General features: G+C 48.1%; 1 protein-coding gene across 3 annotated transcripts in view; it reads right to left on the bottom strand.

Annotated features, from left to right (window-relative positions):
- Window positions 1-119: 119 nt before the first annotated feature.
- The window catches only part of Mtss1 (MTSS I-BAR domain containing 1), a 154,265-nt gene continuing 133,601 nt past the window's right edge, over window positions 120-20,783 (bottom strand). The window contains exons 7-15 of one of the 3 annotated variants that reach the window (XM_071602136.1): window positions 15,501-15,658; window positions 14,249-14,356; window positions 12,896-12,993; window positions 10,424-10,634; window positions 7,329-7,448; window positions 6,296-6,490; window positions 4,866-5,039; window positions 4,384-4,546; window positions 120-2,885 (exon numbers count right to left, since the gene is read on the bottom strand). In XM_071602136.1, coding sequence (XP_071458237.1) covers window positions 2,185-2,885; window positions 4,384-4,546; window positions 4,866-5,039; window positions 6,296-6,490; window positions 7,329-7,448; window positions 10,424-10,634; window positions 12,896-12,993; window positions 14,249-14,356; window positions 15,501-15,658 — 1,928 coding nt within the window. In that variant the 3' untranslated portion in view covers window positions 120-2,184. The remainder of the gene's footprint in view (window positions 2,886-4,383; window positions 4,547-4,865; window positions 5,040-6,295; window positions 6,491-7,328; window positions 7,449-10,423; window positions 10,635-12,895; window positions 12,994-14,248; window positions 14,357-15,500; window positions 15,659-20,783) is intronic. The other 2 variants (XM_027949937.3, XM_027949953.2) reach the window with 2 other exon arrangements.

The raw sequence follows: 20,783 nt of genomic DNA, 5'->3' as shown, positions 1-20,783 counted from the left end.
AACTGTTACAATGTAGAAGGGAGACACGTTACACAACTGTTATTTATACAAGTTCAGAACAAAAAACTGCACAGGGAGAGGTCAACTCTCAGTACAAACTAGCAACTAAACCACAATAATTTACCTTTAGAAAGGATCTTTTTATTTTTAGCTGTGACACTGCTTTTACAATATGCAAAAACACAAACAGAACTATCCAAGGTGTTTTGTCACATTCTTTCTACATTGAATTTGGCAACATTTTATATTAAATTTATTCAGATTATACTAACGTTTAAAAACTAAACAAGTGAAAAGCTGTACCAAAGTACAGTTACATCCATTTATTTCGAAGGTTTAAAATACCACTTTTAACTATTGTAATTACCTTGCAGCGATTTCTGCTTTTGCAAAAACCATCTCAAGCATCATATGCACAATGCATCAGCTACTTTTAGTCATCAAGATTGGTGGGCTAAACCACAGGCACTACTGTTGCTTATAGTCTGTAAAAGGAGCTTGTTTTTCAAAGAAAAAAGCTTAAATAGTTTCTAATAATCATGCCTTTGCTTTAAAGCCATAACATAAAATGTCCTTGAGCAATCACAGCAGTGTTAAATGTTAATATATAGAACAATGACTGTACAGGTATATCACCCTCACATCCAACGTGGTTTATGTATTAAAGCATAAGATTGTGTAATTGAAGATTAGAGCCAACAGAAATCTGCAGGGCATCTGGGGACCTACCAACTCCTCTTCCTTGAGAGGTACAGTCACAAGTATGCACTGTTTTAACTAGCCCACCACTAAGGGACTTGGTTTCTTTAAAACAGTGCCTTTTCCAAATGTGATCCCTTTAAATCTAGTCTCTGTTGACTTTGAGGGATGGGCATTATAACAAATTTAACTTCCACTTGAAAAAAAAAAAAAAAAAAAGACACGAATCCATTCCAAAACACATTGTCCGGAACACAAAAAAGGAACAGTATAGTGGTCACACTCCCAGTGACAATAAATAAATCTTCCTTTCTTCAACGTTTAGTATGAAGCCAATTAATTGCGATTTATTTAAGGAAAATAAGAAAAACAAGCCCCCAGATTGGTAAACACATTGGCAAATTGCTAGACTCCGAGCTGGTTACGCTTGTTAAATCTGCTTGAGTTTTTTCAAAATATTTGGGCTTTTCAATGTACCCAGCCTGCTGGGCACAGTTAAGTAAAAGGCATTTGCTATATCTAAGAATTCCCTGCTATCATTTTTAAATGTTTTCACATTTTTAAACTGCCTTACCCTTTTGGATATATTTGGATTCCATGAAGTGAGTACAATAGACAAGAAACTAAAGTGGGGGTGGGAGGAGTTCTATGTCTACCCAGTGGCAGCAGCATGCGCGGGATTGGAGGCGGGTGCTGTGTGCAGTGGAAGAAAGGAAGTCCTTAAACACCCTACAGAAACAAACACTGCAATCCAGTATGGCTTATTCGGATGCATTGACCATGAAGCTACTAGAAATTCAACCTACAAGGCTACTCTTAAAATGTAACAGGATTGGCTATGTTGACAGTGTGCCCCTCCCACGGCCCTCCCCCCAGTCTCAACACAGTCTACCTCTTCCAGATTTACTTCACTCTGAATATTGCTCATCAATTGTTATTCCTGCTTTTCTCAACCAGACATAGTATATTTAAATGAGGATTTTACCCCTTATCCGTTTTGTTTATACATTAAAATAACAAATTTGTTTCTAAGCTAGACTACTACAATGCATCTACAAAAGCTTGTGGAAGGGAAAGAAAAAGAAGAAAGAACTTAGTAATCTTTTTCTGAAATTAACTACTTTGTGGTTCCCTTGCCCCATCCCGCCCCACCCCACCCTACCCCCTATGCATTTAAAATTTTACAAAGACTTGTAAAAAAGTTAAATGGAATTTGGCACCTTCAGAAAAATCAAAAGGGAAACTAAGATTAAAATGTGCAGAAAGAAAATCGTCAGTATTTACAAATTAAAAGATCAAGATTATGTCAGTTACATGTTGCTTTTAATTATTATCTAAAGATGTTGAGTACTTTCAAAAGAGCTGAATTCTGAGTTGCCTACAAAATTTTTTGTTTGATTATAGGTTGGAATGGATCGAGACAAATTAGGTCTTATTAATTAAAGAGTCATTCCCCACTGGCAGCATTTCCTGGGAGCTTAGAGCCTAAGAGAAGCGAGGGGCTGAACGATCGTTGGTCGTAGTCTTCTTCAGCTTTACACCCCTGCGGATGGCGTTTAGCATGTCTTCTCCTTGCGGAGTATCTCTTGGGCTGAGGTCTGCAGGGTCACTCTCTGCAATCTGGCCTGGGGAGACAGTGGCACTTGGGGGATCCCTTTCCTGATCTTCAGCCTCGCTTTCTGGAATCGCCTGTCTGTGCTCCTCAGGGATACTGGGCTTTGGGCCTGGAAGTGGAGGGTTGACAGACGCTTGGCCGCTCCACATGGAAGAGGGCATGCTGGTGACACCCTGGGGGCCCTCACCCACAGATGGAGACTCAGGACTGTGCTCACCCCGTTCCTCGGGACCATCTGGAGGGGCTGGCAACACCCCAGGGAGGTCTGGGACAGTTGGGGTCTTGACGGGGATCACTGGTGTCTTGATGGGGATGGGACCAGCTCCAATGGTTCCCCGGCGGACAGAAGGCTTGGTGGAAGGGGTCCGTCGGATAGTTGCAACCCCTGGAGTGACCATAGCAGGTCCAAGGGTGGTAGGGAGGCCGGCAGTTGAGGCTGGGCGCTTGGCTTGGAACATCCGCCGGTAGGACTGGCTGATGTCACTGTTTCTAGGGATGGTGGAGGATTTATCAAACTCCTGCTGATCTGCCTCCTGGTCACCACTTACGGAGAAATAATCATAATCTGAAACTGATTATAGGATTTAATTAGACACATTCAAGGCAGCAGCTTTGCTTTCCATTCTTCTGTGCTGGAGGAAAAAAGGCACACGAGGCAGGGTGACACCCTTCACCCTGCCCTCCCCAAGAGTCTGAAGGATCCTCAGCCTTGCTGAGGGTTCTGTGGCAGGGCCTTCTGTTCTTGCACTGATGTACCCTGGACACCCAGAGCAGGACTAGGCAGCCACATAGATACTGTTTAATGGGGGAAGAAGGTAAAGGGACCTGGTTGCAGCAAAACAACTTCCCAAGCATCTCTGGGAAGAATAAGGTGGACAAAAGAAGATAAATTCTACAGATCCTCTGGTCTGGAATTCAATATAAGAAATAAGACTCAAAGTAGTCTTAACACCACCCTGAGGTTTAGTTAGGTGAACGCTAGGAAAAGAACAGAGCTACTGGCAATGAGTTCCTGAAAACAAGGCACAGAAATGGGTTCCATCCTTGAGCTCATTTCCTCTCAAGAAATGGGATAATGCCCGTCTCAGGGTGAGGCAGGAAGGGAAAGCTTACAGATTAAACATCTAACAGTAGTGTTTCTGAACAGCAGTACTGTTGACATTTAGGGACAGGTCATTCTTCAGGGGGGCTTGTGCTGTCTATGATAGAATGTTTAGCTGTATCCCTGGCCTGTATTCAGCAAATGCCAGTAACCCCTCTCCAACTCTTTTTTTTTTTTTTTTAAATTTATTTATTTTTTAGCTTTAGGTGGATACACACAATATCTTTATTTTATTTTTATGTGGTGTTGAGGATCAAACCCAGTGCCTCACGCAAGCCAGGTGAGCATGCTACTACTTGAGCCATATCCCCAGCCCACCCTCTAACTCTTAAAACCAAAAATGTCTCCAAACGTGTCCAGGCCACATGTCTCTTGTGGAACAAAATCTCCCTCCACTGAGACAGTCTTAAGAGGCTTTGATGGTTTGTGAAGAATGCGGCAAATTGTTGCCTGCTTTGTGTGCATGGCAGGATGGGGATGAGGAAGGCAGGGTGGACAGAGGATTTGGCTGGAATAGGTTGAGTTTTGGTGTTAGGCTGTAACACACTTCAGGTTAAACTCAAGTTCTGCTACTTGAATTGTGAATTTGGACAAGCTGCTGAGCCTCAGCTTCCACATCTGTAAAAGGGGATAAAAATATCCCATGAGTGGTTGTGAATATTAAATGGGAAAATAAGTATCAAGCCCTTAGTGTCAAGTGCCAAACCAAAAATGAAGCTGCTGTTAATAGAATGTGTCTTAGTTCAGGTTGGGAGTCTCCATGTACCCTGATGATGAAAACTGAGAAGAGTTGTTAACAGGTCACTTCTTGTGTGACAAGTACAGAAGAACTTTCCGGAGCACTCCTGGATGATGAAAACAATCTGAGGCCCATCTGTTAGCCAGGGTCATGCCAAGACCAGAATGGAGGGCCTGGTTTCTGCCCACTGTCTCAGAAAACCCAACTGCAAACCCGGCTACCTTATACCTTGGGAGGGGATGGTGTCCTCAGAGCAGCATGGGGTGGTCGTCTGGGTACTGTAGCCACTGGAGCACTGCAGCGAGTCTCGACTGCTCCTCTGCGTGTCCAGCTGCAAGCCCCGTGACAGTGCAAGGGCCAGCTCCTCACAAGCCTCCATCTCTTCACCAGGCTGCAGGGTGGAAGAGAGACAAGCTATCAGGGCGTGGTGTGCCCAGGCCTCCCTGTCACTCTTGTTCTGCTCCTCTGAGTACCACGCATCTGTAGCCAGGGTCCTGACTTACTTGGGTCCTATCCATACTCTAGAAAATTCCACATGTCTGTTTCCCACACAAGGCTTTTCCTCATGGGATTGCTACACTGTAGGGTCTTGGGGAATGAAGCCCAGCTCCTCCAACTTCAAGACTGCCTAGACCCCCATTGCTGGCTAGCACATGGCCCCCAGACAGGCCTAAGTGGACCCAACCAGCTACAGAGAACAAGCGCATCACCCTGGTGGCAGCGGACACAGTCATGCTCCTCGGTCTCTGCGCCTCCTCTGCAGCCGCTGGAGGGCCTCCCGAGGGAGGGGGTCCACCCCCGCTGGGGTCTGGCTCACGCTTCTCTCTGCGGCGCTGTAAGGTGTTCACCAGAGGCTGGTCGTAGGGCCCTGGCTTAGCCCAGTCCTAAGCAGAACAAGTGTGGTCAGGAGCCAGGTCCCATCCCGGGTGCAGGGCTCAGCCCCCCTATCACAGTTGCCCACAGAAGGCTTCTCAGTGGGAAGCTCTGGCTTGGACAAACCTTCAGCCCCTCTGCATTCCCCCACCCAGCTCTGAAAAGCAGGGAGTGAAATGCCTTTTGGGGGACCCCTGGTACCTCCCTTTTCCTCAACTCTTCCAAAAGATTAAAACCCCTCAATAACCAGGCAGGCAGCGAGACTCTTAGTTAACAGCCACCTAACAAGTGGCCAGCATATGCTAAGGCACCAGCTAAGTGCCTCTCCAGCCAGGGGAGAGCCATCCCTGGAGACCAGGGATCTTTTATCTGAAGGAACCATCTGTCCTTGAGCAACCAGAAAGACGCCACGTTAGTGGAGTGGCCACCAGGGGGCACTAGAGCAATGTCAGCCACTCTCAATGGCCAGAACCTTTCTCTCTGGGAAAATGGCCTCCGTGGGCAAGTCTAAAGGCCTCAGACAGGAAGGGAGGGCTCCCAGGGTCAGGAAAAAGGTTTGAGGAGTCTGAGGAATCCACACAGCCGATGAGAGAGGAAGTCTTAGTTGCTCAAGATGCTGGCAGCCAGGGGCCAACTTTTCAAATAAAGCCAGAATATCCTCCTGGAGCATCAGCTGCACTTGGTAGGAGCTAACTGGAAACCTGGTCTGCACGTTAAATCAAACATGTTTTAATACCCTGTAAACTAAAGATAAAGTCTTTGTGTACTTTAATATAAAACACGATGATCCAAAACATTTTGGGCTATGGTTCTGTTACCATGGCCCAGCAGATGCTCATTAGGGGAAAAGGCTGGGGTACAAGGCCAAGGAGGGCAGTGTAGGCTCTCTGATAAAAGTGATGCCCACAGGCAGCCCCCAGGAGGGAACCAACCAGCAAACCTCATCCTGAGGCACAGCTGTGCCTTTTATTTTGGCACTGGTGCCCCCAGCTGTGCACAGTGGGCTCCTGCCTGCCAGGGGTTGACTAAGGCACCCTAAAGGCAGAATTCCCAGGCTCTGCTCTACCTGGAAACTGCTGCTTGGAGCTGCCAGCTGCTTTTCGGCTCTCCCCCAGTGGGAAGCTACTGAGGGAGAGGCCTACTGGGGAAGAAGGCAGAGTGTGAAAGGAGGGGGAGGGGAGAGTGGGAGGATGGTGAACAGAAGAGGGTGAGCACAGAGGCAATGGGAGGAGGGGGGCGGAGAGGAGGGCAGAGGAGAGACACAAACCTTCCAGCTAGGGATCTGAGATGACGGGAACATGCCGGGCCCAATGGTGTAATAATGAGCGTAGTCTGGAAGGTGGACAGAGGTGACCCGAGGGAGCAGGCGGGAGGCAGGCAGGCAGTGAGGGAAAGGGCCTGCACCCACGGGCCCCACATGGGACTCACTTGGTAAACTATAGTGAGAAAACCCGTTAGACAACTGGAAACAAACAAAAAGGGGGAAAGAAAAGGAAAAAAATTAATATAACAGGATGAGTGTGGAGACACAGATGGCATCGACATTTGGGGGAGAGGGGGAACCTGAATATTTACAAATAAAACAAACATTGGGGCTCTGCTTCTCGTGGATGATCCGTGATGTGAGAGAAAAGAGCCAGGGTGCAAAAAACGCACTGTCTTGACACAAAATTGGTATTCAGTCAAGGTAACATTTGACCTGCATTTCAGAGTAGATTGAAAATTGATCAGTGTCCTTAATTTGCAGCTTTTTTTTTTTTTGATTATTTAACAAAATATAATTTCATGGTGACAGAGATTTTTTTCTCATCTCATTATGCAAATTAAAAAATTGTGAAGCATCTTCAAATGAATGTGTTCATTTTAGGTTTCCAAAATCATCACACTGTTCAGGAGCAGATTCCAAATCAAGGGTGAGAGTGGGGGGTTGCAAACTAAAAGGCAGCAAAGCACACAGCCTCGACAGTGAAATGTCACAACCAACAGTTTTGTGGGTGCTTGGGAAGGGACAGGGGAGAGTAGATGAGCACACAACACCTGTTTTAGGAAGGAGCCTTCACACCTCCAAATTCCCCATGGCCCTTCCTCTCCCTCAGGTAGACCATATGACCTGGTCACTGCTCAGCAGCCAGGCACTCCTTCAAGAAAAAGCCCTCAGCCTGGTCCCACCCTGTGTTCCCAAGAGGGGCCCGCTGCTGATGCAGAGTCTGCATTTCCAAGTGGCTAGGGCTCTGATGGCCAAGAGGCAGGCAGGGAAGGGGCAGGGAGAGTGGCTGCTGTGGCTGCGACCCGCTGGTCACCTTCTCTGTGGATGCCCAGGCGCCCATGGTGGAGCCTGAGCTGACTGAGGTGGGGGAGCTGCACTCGCTCACTGACTGGCAGGTTTCGGAAGCTTCAGAAGAGGCCGAGCTGGACGAGTTCTGCAGCAGGAGAGGGACCACACGAGGGGACCAACAAACCGAACCACACGCCACCAAAAATAATAAGAAAGAAAAGGGGGCGGGGAAGGGCACGCACAGAGAGAGACGGACACATACACAGAGGAAGGAAGGATGAGAGAAGCAGAGGGTTACGGTTATTTTTTTCCCTAAAGGTTTTAAGCCTTGAAAAGAAGCACGAGACCCAGCAAGCTCTAGACGTGCTAACCATGGGGGTCTGAAGACAGATTTGTGTGCGTGCCTGGCTCAGAGCATTCGGTTAGGGCTGGTCAAGGTCTCCCACAACGCTGTGCTGTGTGGAGCATCTGTTCACGTGCCACATGCCCCACTTCCTGGGGCCCCACCTGACCTGTGCACAGCCATTATTTATTGTATGAGGCTGACGCTGGTTTGGGTATTTGCTACATGTCTACCTAGACTGGCTTGAATTCCTGGACTCTTCCTTCACCAAATGCAGCTCTGGCCTCAGGCTATGAATCCATATTGAGTTGTCTCTGTCTAGAAGGAGATTCTGGGATTTGGGACAGTGCAGTCCATTGGTGGTCAGTGCAAAGTTTCCAGTGGCCACTATAGGACAAGATGAAGCCGCTGGAGAGGTGGATGCCAATCTGCACCAAAGCCTCCCACACTGCCAGCGTGGCTTCCTGGTGTTGTGCTGCATTGGTGATGTGCGTGTTAGTTCACCACTACACCCCTGAGTCTCGAGTCCTGGACACTGAGTGGTCGAGCAACAGCGACCACCTGCTCTATGTGAACTGGTCCCTGGGAACTTGTCTTGACCCTCTGGGGTCTTGCTTAAGTTTTCCATTTGTACCTGCACCAGCTGGCCTCCCCACCACCCTTCTATACTGATTTTCCCAGAGACTTTCCTGTCCCAACTGTCAAGGAGGCTAGACTTCTGCTTCTGTCCTTGTCAACCACAAAAGAAAGAAAGGTTCCTGTGAAGGAACTAAGGTTTGGCTTTCCCCTCCTGCAAGGACAAGGAACCAGGAAGACATTCAACAACGGAAGAGACTCTGGAGCCAGCAGAGGCCGCACCATGGATAGACGCCCTAGCTGCGCCCCGAGGTTAGCAGCCCAGGATTCTGAGTTGGAGGGTTCAGATTTAAGTGTTTTCTACCACTTTCCATTTGAGGAATTATGGACTTCAAAGATCTCTAAACCTTATTTTTTTTTCACCTTTAGATGAAGATCAACAGTATCTAACAGATAAAGATAAATAAGACTATGGATTCAGCTTAATCAAAACTAAATAGACATTGGGTATCATGATAATTTACCAGGACTATTTATTATGGTTCCTCTCATCCAAGAGGAACAGTAACCCACCTAGGATTCAGATCTCTTTGGACTAATGCTCATTTTTTTTCTGAAGAACCTCTCTCCCTGGAGCAAACAGCTCTAGGGTGGCCCCGTCCTGGGCCCATTGGGCAGGGCACAAGGTGAAAAGAGCAGGGGGAGGAAGCAGGAGAATTCTGAGCAAGTTTTATTATGTGGCCTTCCTGTGGACCTGTGCTGAGCAGAGAGGTGGGGGTCCTGCTCCCTATACATGCTTGTCCCCCACCTCCCACCCTAACTAAATGTGATGTGACAGCCTTTCCTACGGGCTGTACCCTCTGGCCAGTGTGATTGGTTCAATATCCTAAATATCATACCTGATAATTAAAAGCAGCTGCAATGCTTCTTTGGAAAAACAGCATTCTCTATTAAATCTGACAGCATCGCTGAGCTTATGAAAACCACCAGAAAGTCCCAACTTGCCACCTGGGGCCTCCCCCAACACTGCTGGAGGTGGAAACACTGCCCAGCCATCCTCTGGAGGTCCTGGACAGGAGGCCAAAGCAAGTGTCTTTTCTGTTTCAGAAAAGGGGTCAGTGCTCAGCGCTATGTTAATGTTTAGTCCATTAAAAACAAACAACACACGATTATGCTGCACATTGGAAGAGGCTTTGAGAAGCTGCTTGTGAGCGGACCAGGCGGGGTTTAGTGAAGCAGGCAATGGGACTGGGGGACGCTTTGAGGCCAACCCTAGCACTGGTAGGGACAAGCACATTAAAACAAGAGCCTCAGCCTTGGCTCTGGGCACTTCCATAGGAAACGGAGTATTTACACACGGAAGAAAGAGCTGCCACAGTCCCCCAGGATGCTGAAACATGCTAAGGCGTCTGAGCCGTGCGGCTCCTCACCAACATCAGGTGAGCAACACACACACGGGCCTGGTGCCACAGGGCACGCTGGGTGGCAGCACAGCAAGCTTCCTAGCATTCTGTAAACTGTGCTGCTTACCAAGTGTTCAACCAGAGATGGCACACTGACACTGAAGGAGAGGCAGTGAGGGAGACACACACACACACACTCTCTCTCTTGATACTCACAAAGGGCACCCAATGCCTTGCCCAGCTTGTGTAGCAGGACCCACGAGACCCAACTATGAAGGAAGAGACCCCCCTGCCTCCCCTTCTCCACCTTCTCCAGGGATCAAAGTGCTGACACGCTCTCTGCGGGGCTCTGTCCCTCACCCTCATTCATGACACAAACCCATGGAGGGAGCCTGAGAGTGCCACGGAAGGGTGTCGGAATTGCACTCACTGACAGGACCTCAGGCGTTCAGGGAGAACCTGAGAGGGGGTGTAGGCAGTGTCCCCACTACAGAGCCTATTAACAACGGCATCCCACTAGTCGGGGGATGCTTTCAGGGATGACAGAGTACAGCCAAGCGTCTTTCAGGCAATCTACTTACAAGTGACAGCTCCCCAAATCAGTGTGGAAACTCAGCCACCGCCACCGAGGAGGCAGGCTTCCCACCCGACACCTCGGAAGATGGGGACGAAGCCAAAGGTAACACAAGGCCACAGACAGGATTCCCTCCAAGCCAAGGGCTTCCTTTGGTTCTAGCCACCGATAGTGGCCCGGGTGCAGGGCATGCTGGTTCCAACTTAGGGCCAAGGGCACCTTACCTGGTTGGTGGCCTCTGGTGGCATGGGGGAGGGCGACTTGGACTGGAAGGCGTCCTGGGATATGAATCCTGAGTCATGGGAGGACACGCTCGACAGCCTCACGGGCGCCTGCTGGGCCAGGTTGGAGCTGCGGTAGCGGTAGTGCGAGCTGGGGGAGTGGGAGTGGGAGCCGCTGGACCGGGAGTCGCTGCTGTTGACACTGTTCAGGCTGCTGTAGGGGCAAGCAGAGGGTGGCAGCATGGAGGGCAAAGGAGGGGGTGGGGGAGTGGGGAGAGGAAGGACAGGAAGAGACAGTGAGGGCAGGCAGGCTGCAGCCACCATAACACAATCAGCTTCCTGCCCTGGAGAAGCAGCACAAACCTGCCACACGTTTCCATTCCATTTAGCACCAAATCAGTAAGCTGGTAACAAGAAGTGTTTTCAGGTGAGCAAGGGGGAGTCGGGACTCGGTTCTCTGACAGCACAATGCTCCATTCGTACATCAAAGCCTGCGACAGTGCCCAACTCTGCTGTCACCTCCTACCAAGGCCAGGGGACCTGATGTCCATGGCATGAAAAGACGTGGGGCTAATCTCATCTGTTCACCTCCTTGAAAAATCCACAACCCTGGAGCAACACCCACTCAAGCTTTAGCATGACCAGGCTGAATGTCCTTGGATGGACTGTCTAGGTGCAGATGACCAAGATGATCGCCCTAAGGTGATCTCACCCTAGGTGACGTAGAACGTGCTGATCAGCAGGCCGACGCTGCATGTCTGTGTGCATGTGTTTATATTTTATTAACAATGCTGGTGCTTCAATTAAGAGCTTTCCCCTGATCCCAGGTGTTTCTCTGTTAAGAGCACAACTGGCAAGAGGCAGGCGGCTCTCAGGGATGAAAGGCAATCGATGCTGAGCTGTTTGCTTCTGATATGGTAACAGGACACAGAGTGGAACAAGGACACACACCCTCTGGGCGTTCTGCCTGCATTCCATTTCCAGTCATGAGAAATCGGCCACGGACTCTGTGTGTACGATAACTCTGGTTATGAACAACAGAAAGCCGAGCAGTCCATGATCCAAAGAAGCAGAGCTGAACCCTAACCAAGCTGAAGGATGAGTACACAAGCCAGCCCAGGATTAGGAAGTTTGTGGTTTCTGCTCCCAAACCCACAAGAGATTCTGTATTACACTCGCTGGCCTCTAATGAGGACCACGCACTGGTCCTACCCTAGGATTTGTTGGCGTGAAGGCTGAGACACACATCGGAGACTGCTGGGGGGAACTGCTGCTGCTGGGGTAAGACCATGAAGCCACCTTTCCCCACAACCAACCAGAAGAGGGCACTTGGGGACTGACAGTAAAGCTCACGGCAACACCACTCCAGCAAGCATGTGAGCAAGCTGACTTTCTACACAAACTAAGAAGATAAGGAAGAAAAGACACCATGTGACTTTATTTCACACTAATGAGAAACAATTCCCTTGGCTACTAAAAAAACAAATCTCTCTCTCTCTCTCTCTCTCTCTCTCTCTCTCTCTCACACACACACACACACACACACACACAGACACACACACACACACACACACACACACAGAGCCCATGGAAGATGACAGGAGACCAGCCAACATCTTCAGGGCAGAACGTCAGGATGTAGCCTCTTGACCTGACCACCTGTGAAGTGTACACCGTACAAGCTTCAGTGTGAAATGAAACACACCAGGAAGTACAGAGACATTTCCATACACATGCTCCTTCCTCTCAAGGTTAATTTACAGGAAGTGGACCTTCATTTGGCTTTGACAAGTCAAATAAAATGATTAGCAGCAGGTGTAGCCTACCAAGAAAGACAAGTGATGTCTGATGATGGTTCCATCCTTCAAGTAGAGAATCGACTTTCCCAGTCAGCAAGCTGAGAATGGCCACCTGACAAAACCGCTAGAAAAGAGTCCTATAGCTGGCAGAATGCATCCAAGTGATTCTGCCTCAGTACATAATGGCGCCAGTTAGCAGACCAGTGATGCTGGTGGTGGCTGGCAGAGCAAGAACTCCATTTATTTTATGAAACCTTGAGATAAAAATTGGGGGGTCCCATGAGGGCATACACCACTGTTAGATCCTTAATTATCTCTGGCAAGAGTGAGATAAGCCTGGGTAAGAATCCACCTCAGTTCATCCTTCTTTGGCCCTTTTAGTTTTCACTCTGCTAAACAGCAAAATCAAAAGTGGTGTCATAAATAGGAAAATCCCTACAACATCTAGCTGAGGGAGGGCAGTCCACAGCGGCCAGTGTGAGGGTCAATGGGGTTTTCTTTCGGATTCAAAATTAATCTAGAGCCCAGAGAGTGAGACCAACAGCAGCCATTCTTTCAGCTGATCATCGTAACATTTCCTGTTTAAAAATCAGTGATTTTCCTATAAATGGCTCCTATCAGCATACAGAAAGATGACTTGTCCCCGAAAGCAACAGCAGACGGTGGCTTCACTTACCTGCAGACGCTTGACTTTCTGGACATGGTGGTGCTGGGGGAAGAGGGTGGCGTCTGATAGGACCAGCTGTAGTCAGAACCTTTCAAGTCCAAAATCACCTGAAGGGACAGAGCCAACTGGGTAAGCAAGGTGCCAGGAAGGGAAATACCATCCATCATGTCTCAACACCCACCACAGCCTCCGAATACTGCCCGCCCGGTGGGTGGGAATTAAAGGAAACGTTCAGCTGTTTTAATGGAAGAGCCACACTACCTATCCATCAATGTCACAATCCTTTTCTGAGACAAGCCACACTATAATTAATGGGGGATGGGGAGAAAAAAAGAAAACCCTGAAATATCAGTGGAAAGAGAGTTAGAGATAATTACAGTGACCCATGAACAATGTACAAGCACTATTTATGCCTCAGGCTAGGACAAGCAGGATTTTCCCTTTGTAGCCCCCTGAAGACAACAATGGTTTCCAGGCTGGTTGACCTTGCCCTCTAACCACTCGATACTCAGTGGTCACTCGTGCCCTATTTGACCAGGATTTGAAACTTTAAAACCTGACAGCATCGAGAGTCAGCCACAATTCCTCCACAATTATATCTGTGTCTCCCCTGCCTGACGAAGTGCCATTCAAGTGTGAGGTCCAGCTCTCATTCCCATGAGGGCTGCTCCACAAATGTCTACTCATGAAAGAAAGCAGGCTGTGGCCTGGTGAGCCACCTCGGAGGACAGAAAACACAAACCTCCAAATTTATCTCTGAGTTGACCCTCTGAGGAGGCGATAAGAATTGTATACAAAGGGCTAAAGTTGGTAAGCGAGTCATCCATTGCTCCCCCTGATACATCTCTTCCCACTTGATACAGGGCTAATGTTGCATGCACCAAATGAATGAAGCAGAAATAACGTCCTCTTTTCCTAAGACCAGAGAGATCCCAAGCATTACCTGGAGTGGTAGAACTGGAGGACAGTGAGCCCTGACAGCCACATCCCACCACTGTCACGTTCTGATGAGAGCTGACTCCCAGAGGGTAGGTGGCCACACAGGCTCTGGTACTGGACCTCTCAGTTCGAATCCCAGCTCCACCACTGACTAACTGTCACTGTCTCAGTGTCCTTCTTCCTCAAATGCACATAACAGTGACGGTGAGCTGAGGAGTCCATGCAAAGAGCCCAGACCAGTGTCCTACACACAGCTCAGGTGCAGCATAGGACCTGGCTATGATGGTTACCATGATGATAATGCCAGGGATGTGGTGAATACGGATACAATTTAAGATGTGATAAATGCCACAAAGGACACTCAGAGCCTAGAACTTTCCCCTCAGGCCTTGTCCCCCTGGGTGCCTTGACCATGGCTCCTACCTGTTCACTGGAGGAGGGCAGTTTGTGAGGGTCCATGGTCAGGCTCTTCAGATCTTCCGAGATGGTCTGGAGGTGGGTAATTTCCCCCAGCATGGAGATTTCTTCTTCCTGAAGGAAAAGAATTCACACCCCATTATGACCATGAGTGGGTCACTTCATTGTCTTTTTCAAACTGCTTTTTTTAAGGTCACATTAAAACCCTCAGGTCTTTCAGGAATGGTACCATGGGACTGGGAGATCACTGAGCAAGGCATTATAAACCCTTTCTTTTGGGAAAGAGAAAGGAAAAAGGAATCTGCCCTCACACGGAGCAACCTATGTGCTGGGGACAGTGCGGCGTGAATACAAGGCCTCCTGGCGGTGCTCGGGACACGGCCTGCGTGTCCCCACAGGATCCTCGGCACAGCCCCGTCCACTAGCTTACGCTGCTTGGCTTCAATGACTGACGTGATCTGGGGCTATCTGGGCCTAGACCTTTGTGACAACACAACTTCAACTGAGGTTAACCATCCCCCTTTCTTGTTTTTTTCCCCACCATCTTAGTATATAGCAAGTGGCAGGAACCGAGAGATGGGAATCTTCCCTTAACTTTCCCAAAGTGCCCAGCTGGGCCCAGGGGCCCCAGTGAAAAAGAGCCAAGGAAAGCATCTACTCTCAGGGGAATGACTCAAACCAGGCGCCTGGCAAGGGCTGAGGGAGGCCAGCTGTGCCCTCCCTCCTGGCTTCGAGGATGCCAGCTCCCAAGGTTCTCAGTTATGGTTTGTGAATGACTCCTTAGATAGGAAGCCTGATGGTTATTGTATCAATCTCATGGTTACTCCTAGATATCTGGCTTGGCCAGCGGGTCTCAAAAGTCACCTGGCAGGCCTGTTTAACACAGATGGCTGGGTCCCCATCTCCCGAGTTTTGAATTCAGTGGATCTAGGTTGGCCCAAGAATTTCCACTTCTAACCAGTTCCCATATGATGCTGCTGGCCTAGGGACTCCACTTTGAGAACCACTCTGCTAGGCCTACTTGACGTAGCGGTGAAAAAGGGCAGTGGAAAATCTGGAGGTAAGAACTGTGGTCAAGGAGTGGCCACGTAGCCCTCAGCACCTGCAGAGAATCACTGGACCACAGATATGACTCTACCACCATGTGACTTCCTGACATGCAGCAGGTTCTCAACGTCCCCATGGTGGATACATAAATAAGATGGAAGCCCTCTGCACACTGGCAGCTCAAGCCTTCCAGAGCTTTCCATCAACTTACAATTACTGGCCGTAGCATAGAGATGAAAGTGCAGAATCGGCCGCGTTCTTCAATCAAAGCCTTGCGAACTGCCTGCTTTTCTGTTTCCTCCAACAAGAGATATTTATCGTTGACATCTTGGAGGGCGCTGTCCAACTGAGGCTGGATGTCACCTCTCCCTGCAAACAAAACAAATGCCCAGGCGTGGCTTGCTGAGACACCGATCCTGCAGCAATTACCCCTCCTCCCTGGGGTCCTTGCTGGAGTCCAAACCACTGTTTTCCAGAACTTTAAAAAAAAAAATTATTTGTACCCTAGAAGATTTAAGGCGGCTGTTTTTCTAGGACCGTTCATTTCCAATTCCCAACTCCTGTTGTTTTATTCACAACAAGGAGAATCTCCTGGTGCGCCTCTTCATGGCCTGCCTTCCTGCCTGGAGAACCCCACAGAGCCTTCTGCCAACAAAAGCCTGGGACTCAGGCTTCCTTCCTTTGGGAACATCCTGAAGAGGCTAGAGATGGATGAACATGGCGAGGGCCTGCAGCTATCTCCCCAAAATGGGCACATGCTGGCTTTGCTGGGTCAACGTCAATCAAAGAGCTTTTGTTGGGCAGAAGCTTCTGCCCCTGAAATCGAAGCTGGTAAGCATCTGCTCTCCCGGCTCGGGGGCCCTGAGCCTGGCCATGATCTTTTCTTATCTGGCCATGTCCAAAGACCCTGGTTAGGCAGAGGCAACCACTTCTAGAGTATCAGATGGGAGTTAACATTTTAAACAACTTCAGAACCTGAACAGCAAACTGTGTAAATGAAGTTTTACCAGGAACACAGAGCATCCGCTCATTTACATGCCGTATATATACCTGCTCTGGCAACCACAGTAGAGTGGATTGTTGTAACAGACTGTGACTTAAGACCAAGAACAACACGTGGCCTTCTGCAGAAGTTTGCTGCACTAGAAGATAACCATGGGCAAACAGGAACTGTCTAGGGAGCAGCTATTGCAGTCTGATCTGCAGGTGGGGACAAGGTGGCACATGAGAGGACAGCCCTTGAGCTTCCCCCTGGGCTGCCCACGCAAGGGCCTCCGACCCAGAGAATTCCCGAAGTCCTTCAAGGCAGGATTTTGGCCTTTCCCTGAAGTGCTCCCTGGACAATGCTGTGTGAGTATACAGCAAGTGCTCAATGACAGTTTTAAACACAGAACGTCAGCCCTCTAAGAGGACTTAAAGCTCATCCAAACCATCCTGCTTACGTTTCTGTGGAGGTCAAACCCTAGAGAAGTCGTGGGACTCAGGGGGAAAGGTGCAGAGCCCAGACAGGGCCCACAGCTGAGCCCCTAGGTGAAGCCCATTCTCTGCCCACTGCCTGCAGCCCAGTGAACCAGCTCCAGCGCCCTGTAGGAAGCAGCCAGACCAGCTGCCATCTACCCCTTAAGAACAACACAGAAAACATTAAAGAGAATGTACTGATTTTTTCTGAAAGAAAAAATACAAGGTTTGGGGAAACTATCCTGGGTGTAGGAAAACATTTCTCTCATGCACTGAGGAGAAAGCTTAATTTGGAGCCAGAGGCAGTTGGGACATTTTCTAAGTTTCCATAGGAAAAGTCATATTTTAGTACGAAGAGTCACTTCTCATGCAGGGAATGAATTTTAAGTTAGCACGTAATAGGAAAATGTATGTAGTTAAAGATTACCCTTTAAAAAGTCTTAAATGGCCAATAAATACAGTGTGCACAACGGTATAAGTGTATATCTAATTCATGAGTTCAAGGGCATACGAATACAGGATGTGTACAATATACAGTATCTAAGACCACAGAGGGACTTTATCCAAATTACATTATATAATAAATTTGGAAGGGGTAGGTGATGTAGCTCAGTAGGAGTCTTACCTAGCATGTGTGAACCCCTGGGTTCAATCCCTGCATTAGGAAAAAAAAAAAAAGAAAGAAAAAGAAAAGGAGATTTGCTGCTTAAGAAGTTTCATTACAGACAGGTGTGGTGGCTCACACCTGTAATCCCAGAGGCTCCGGGGGCTGAGGCTGGAGGATCACAATTTCAAAGCCAGCTTCAGCAACTTAGCGAGGCCCTAAACAATTTAACGAGAACCTGTCTCGGATAAAACTTGAAAAGGGCTGGGGATGTGGCTCAGTGGCCCCCAGATTCAATCCCAGGTCAAAATAAAAAAAAAGTTCCATCCTATTTCCAAGGCTGTCCACTCACCCTCTACTCTCAGGCTAATCCTCTAGTGTTTCTTTAACCTCTTCTTCAAGGATGCAGGGGTGCCATTCCTCGACATTAACCTGGCCACCTGAGCCACTGGTTTCATGTTTTCAGTGGATAGAAAACCCATCCTCTCATCTCCCATCCTCTCTGGGGGTTTGCCAGGGGTCAAGGGCTCCCTCTCACAGACATCTACCTGCTGTGGCTACGGGCTCACGGAGGAAGGCTGGGCACCACAGCACTGCGAGAAACTTGGATTTTCTCTTCTGTTTTCAAGAGCTGGCTTATGCAATTGAGTCCACATACAAGCCTGCTAGTGGCAAAGCTCAGGAACTCTCTGAGCACCTGTGAAAACTGCCTGGCCAATCCATGGCTTAGATAGCGCTGGTCTTGAGGCCCTCTTTTAATTTATCTATTTATTTTTAGTTGTAGATGGACACAATACCTTTATATTATTTATTCATTTTTATGTGGTGCTGAGGATCGAACCTAGTGCCTCACGCATGCTAGGCAAGCGCTCTACCACTGAGCCACAGTCGCAGCCCCTAAAGTGTTGGTCTCCTTGTGCGCTGTGTGTGGTGCCCCTGATGGAACCCTGGCTTCGTGCATGCTAGGTAAATGCTCTACCAACAGCTACGCCCCCAGGCCTCTCTTAACCTCGTTTATGCTCTTCTAATATCCAGACATGAAGGGCTGCAGACCCAGGTCAGAATGTGCTTGCTTGACTTTGGTAGAGAGGCATGGAAGGACCTGGAGAAACAGATTTTAAAGTCCATAATGTCTGGCCAACTCTGCTCGGAAATGCTTTGATTACAGAAGCAATTTTTAAAAAATAACAGACTACAGTTATGAGAAATTGCAAAATTTGTATCTTTACTTCCTTTCACAAATTATAAGGCATCCATATACTTGTAATTAATATTAGACTTCTAAAAAAATTTTAGAAAAACAAAGCGCATGTGTTCAAAGTTTAAATTATTCTATGATTGTAGCAGTTATTTTAAATATGTGTTATGTTATAATTAAAGGACTTTCAACTTGTAACATTCTGAGATAAGTATAATCTTGTAAAGATTGCTCTAATTATGGTTATAGTGAGAGCAATTCCATTTAGGACATATCATAACCTAAAAACACAAAGATCATTTCTTAAATTTGGTAATACAACATATAATTATATTTATTAAAAAAAAACTGTGGAAGAAATTATTTCATGTCCCAGTTGGAAGTAGTAACTTTAAAATACAGTAATTGTTGAGGTCCTTAAATTCCAAGCTGTACTGGTACTGATATAATATGGTCATCCCTTGATGTTCCTGGGGAAGTGGTTCTAAGCTCCCAAGGACACCAAATCTTTGGTTGTCCAATTTCCTTGCATAAAATGGCCAGTCTGCATGAAATCTACACACAACCTCCCATATACTTTATTTATTTTGGGAAACAAATTCTTGTTATATTTCCCAAGCTGGCCTTGGCCTCTGGGCTAAAGTGATCCTGCTGCCTTAACCACGTGTGCCCAAAATGTTGGGCCAGTTGGGACAACTGTCCCTCGCCCAGCCTCCACCATATACTTTAAATCATCCCTAGATTACCTGTAATACTTATTACAATATAAATGCTAAATAAATAGTTGCTATGCTATACTGTTAGGCAATAATGACAAGAATAAAGTCTGTACATATTCAGTACAGATGCAATTTTTTTTTCAATATTTGTGACCCATGCTTGTTGAGTCTGGATGGGGAACCCGGGGACACAGGGCTGATTCACATCCACTTCCCTCCCACTGGCACTGCCAGCAGTCATTCTGCTTCCTCAAGCATGGGTCCCTGTGGTTAAGGGTTCCCTCTCTACAGACATCTACCTGCTATGGCTACGGGCTCACGGGGGAAGGCTGGGCACCACAGCACTGCGAGAAACTTGGGTTTTATCTATGGGTCTCTGGTCCCTGGCCATTCTTGATCCCAAACAGACCAGCTCACTGTCTCCCCTCTTGTCTCCCCTCTGCTTCCTCCACCCTCAGGGTCCGGACAGCAGTAACAGCTCCCAGAGCATCATCCCAATCGCATTCGGACAAGCTCTCCCCAAACAACCCCAAAACCCCACTCCTTTCATTAGCTTCCACTACTATCAGGAAAAGTCCCATGTCAGCACAGCCTGCGAGGCATGTCTGGGTCACTGCTGATCACCCTGCAGCCACAGCTGTCTTGGACCATTCTCCCTTTCCAGGGTCCAGTGCTGCCCATCCTCACGTACCCGCTTCTTCCGCCCCACCTGCCTCCCACCTGCTCACCCCTAACTCTCCCTCTTTCAGGGACACCCGCCTGTCTCCCCTGATCAGGATTCTCTTACTTGCTCTCAGAAGCTCCTAATACCCGTCCTTTGCAGCCCTCCCCAGTTCCACTGTCCGCTGTATTTTTCTAGATTTTGTGCGGTGTCAATCTCCCTAGTGACAGGAAAGCCCCACGAGGGCAGAAACCAGGCGTGTTTTTGCAGTACTGTGTCTGCTCCCTGGTGCCCTTGCCTGGAAGACAGCAGGAACAGGAGCTGCAGATGAATGAGGCACTGACAGCGTGACTTGAGGAGAGTTTGCTCTCTGGTTCCAACCAGCATGCCCTTAAATGGCTTAAGGCTTCAGAACCAGCAAATTCCAGGACCTACCAGCAGCCAAAAAAGAAGGGAGGGCTTAGATGCCTTAGATGGGCTTTCCAGACAAAATTCCTGACAAAGAATTGTGTCTGGCCTTTTCTACAAAATCTAAGTCTGCCTCAGTCCTGTGACTTTTTTTCCGCTGCTAGTTTCCAGGTCTTGATTGAATTCACATTGGAGAATCCACTGAGCAGCAGCCAGGAGCCCCTGTCTACCCACCCCCCCAGGGGGAAATCTTTAGTTATTCTCTTTGCAAAAAAAAATGTTCCTGGAGCAAAGCACTGCGAAGGGGCAGCACTCTTGGGGTGGAAGGAAGCCTTTTAAAATTAAGTTGGGATAATCTACAGAGCTTTCTGGAATGAGGGGAAGATCCATTATCAATTCCCAACATTTACCCTTTATTTTCCCTAATCTTTGCACAAACATTCAAG

The sequence above is a fragment of the Marmota flaviventris genome, chromosome 15 (genome assembly GCF_047511675.1).
Source record: "Marmota flaviventris isolate mMarFla1 chromosome 15, mMarFla1.hap1, whole genome shotgun sequence".
NCBI classification, from domain to species: domain Eukaryota; kingdom Metazoa; phylum Chordata; class Mammalia; order Rodentia; family Sciuridae; genus Marmota; species Marmota flaviventris.
This window is presented reverse-complemented; position numbering and strand designations above follow the sequence as displayed.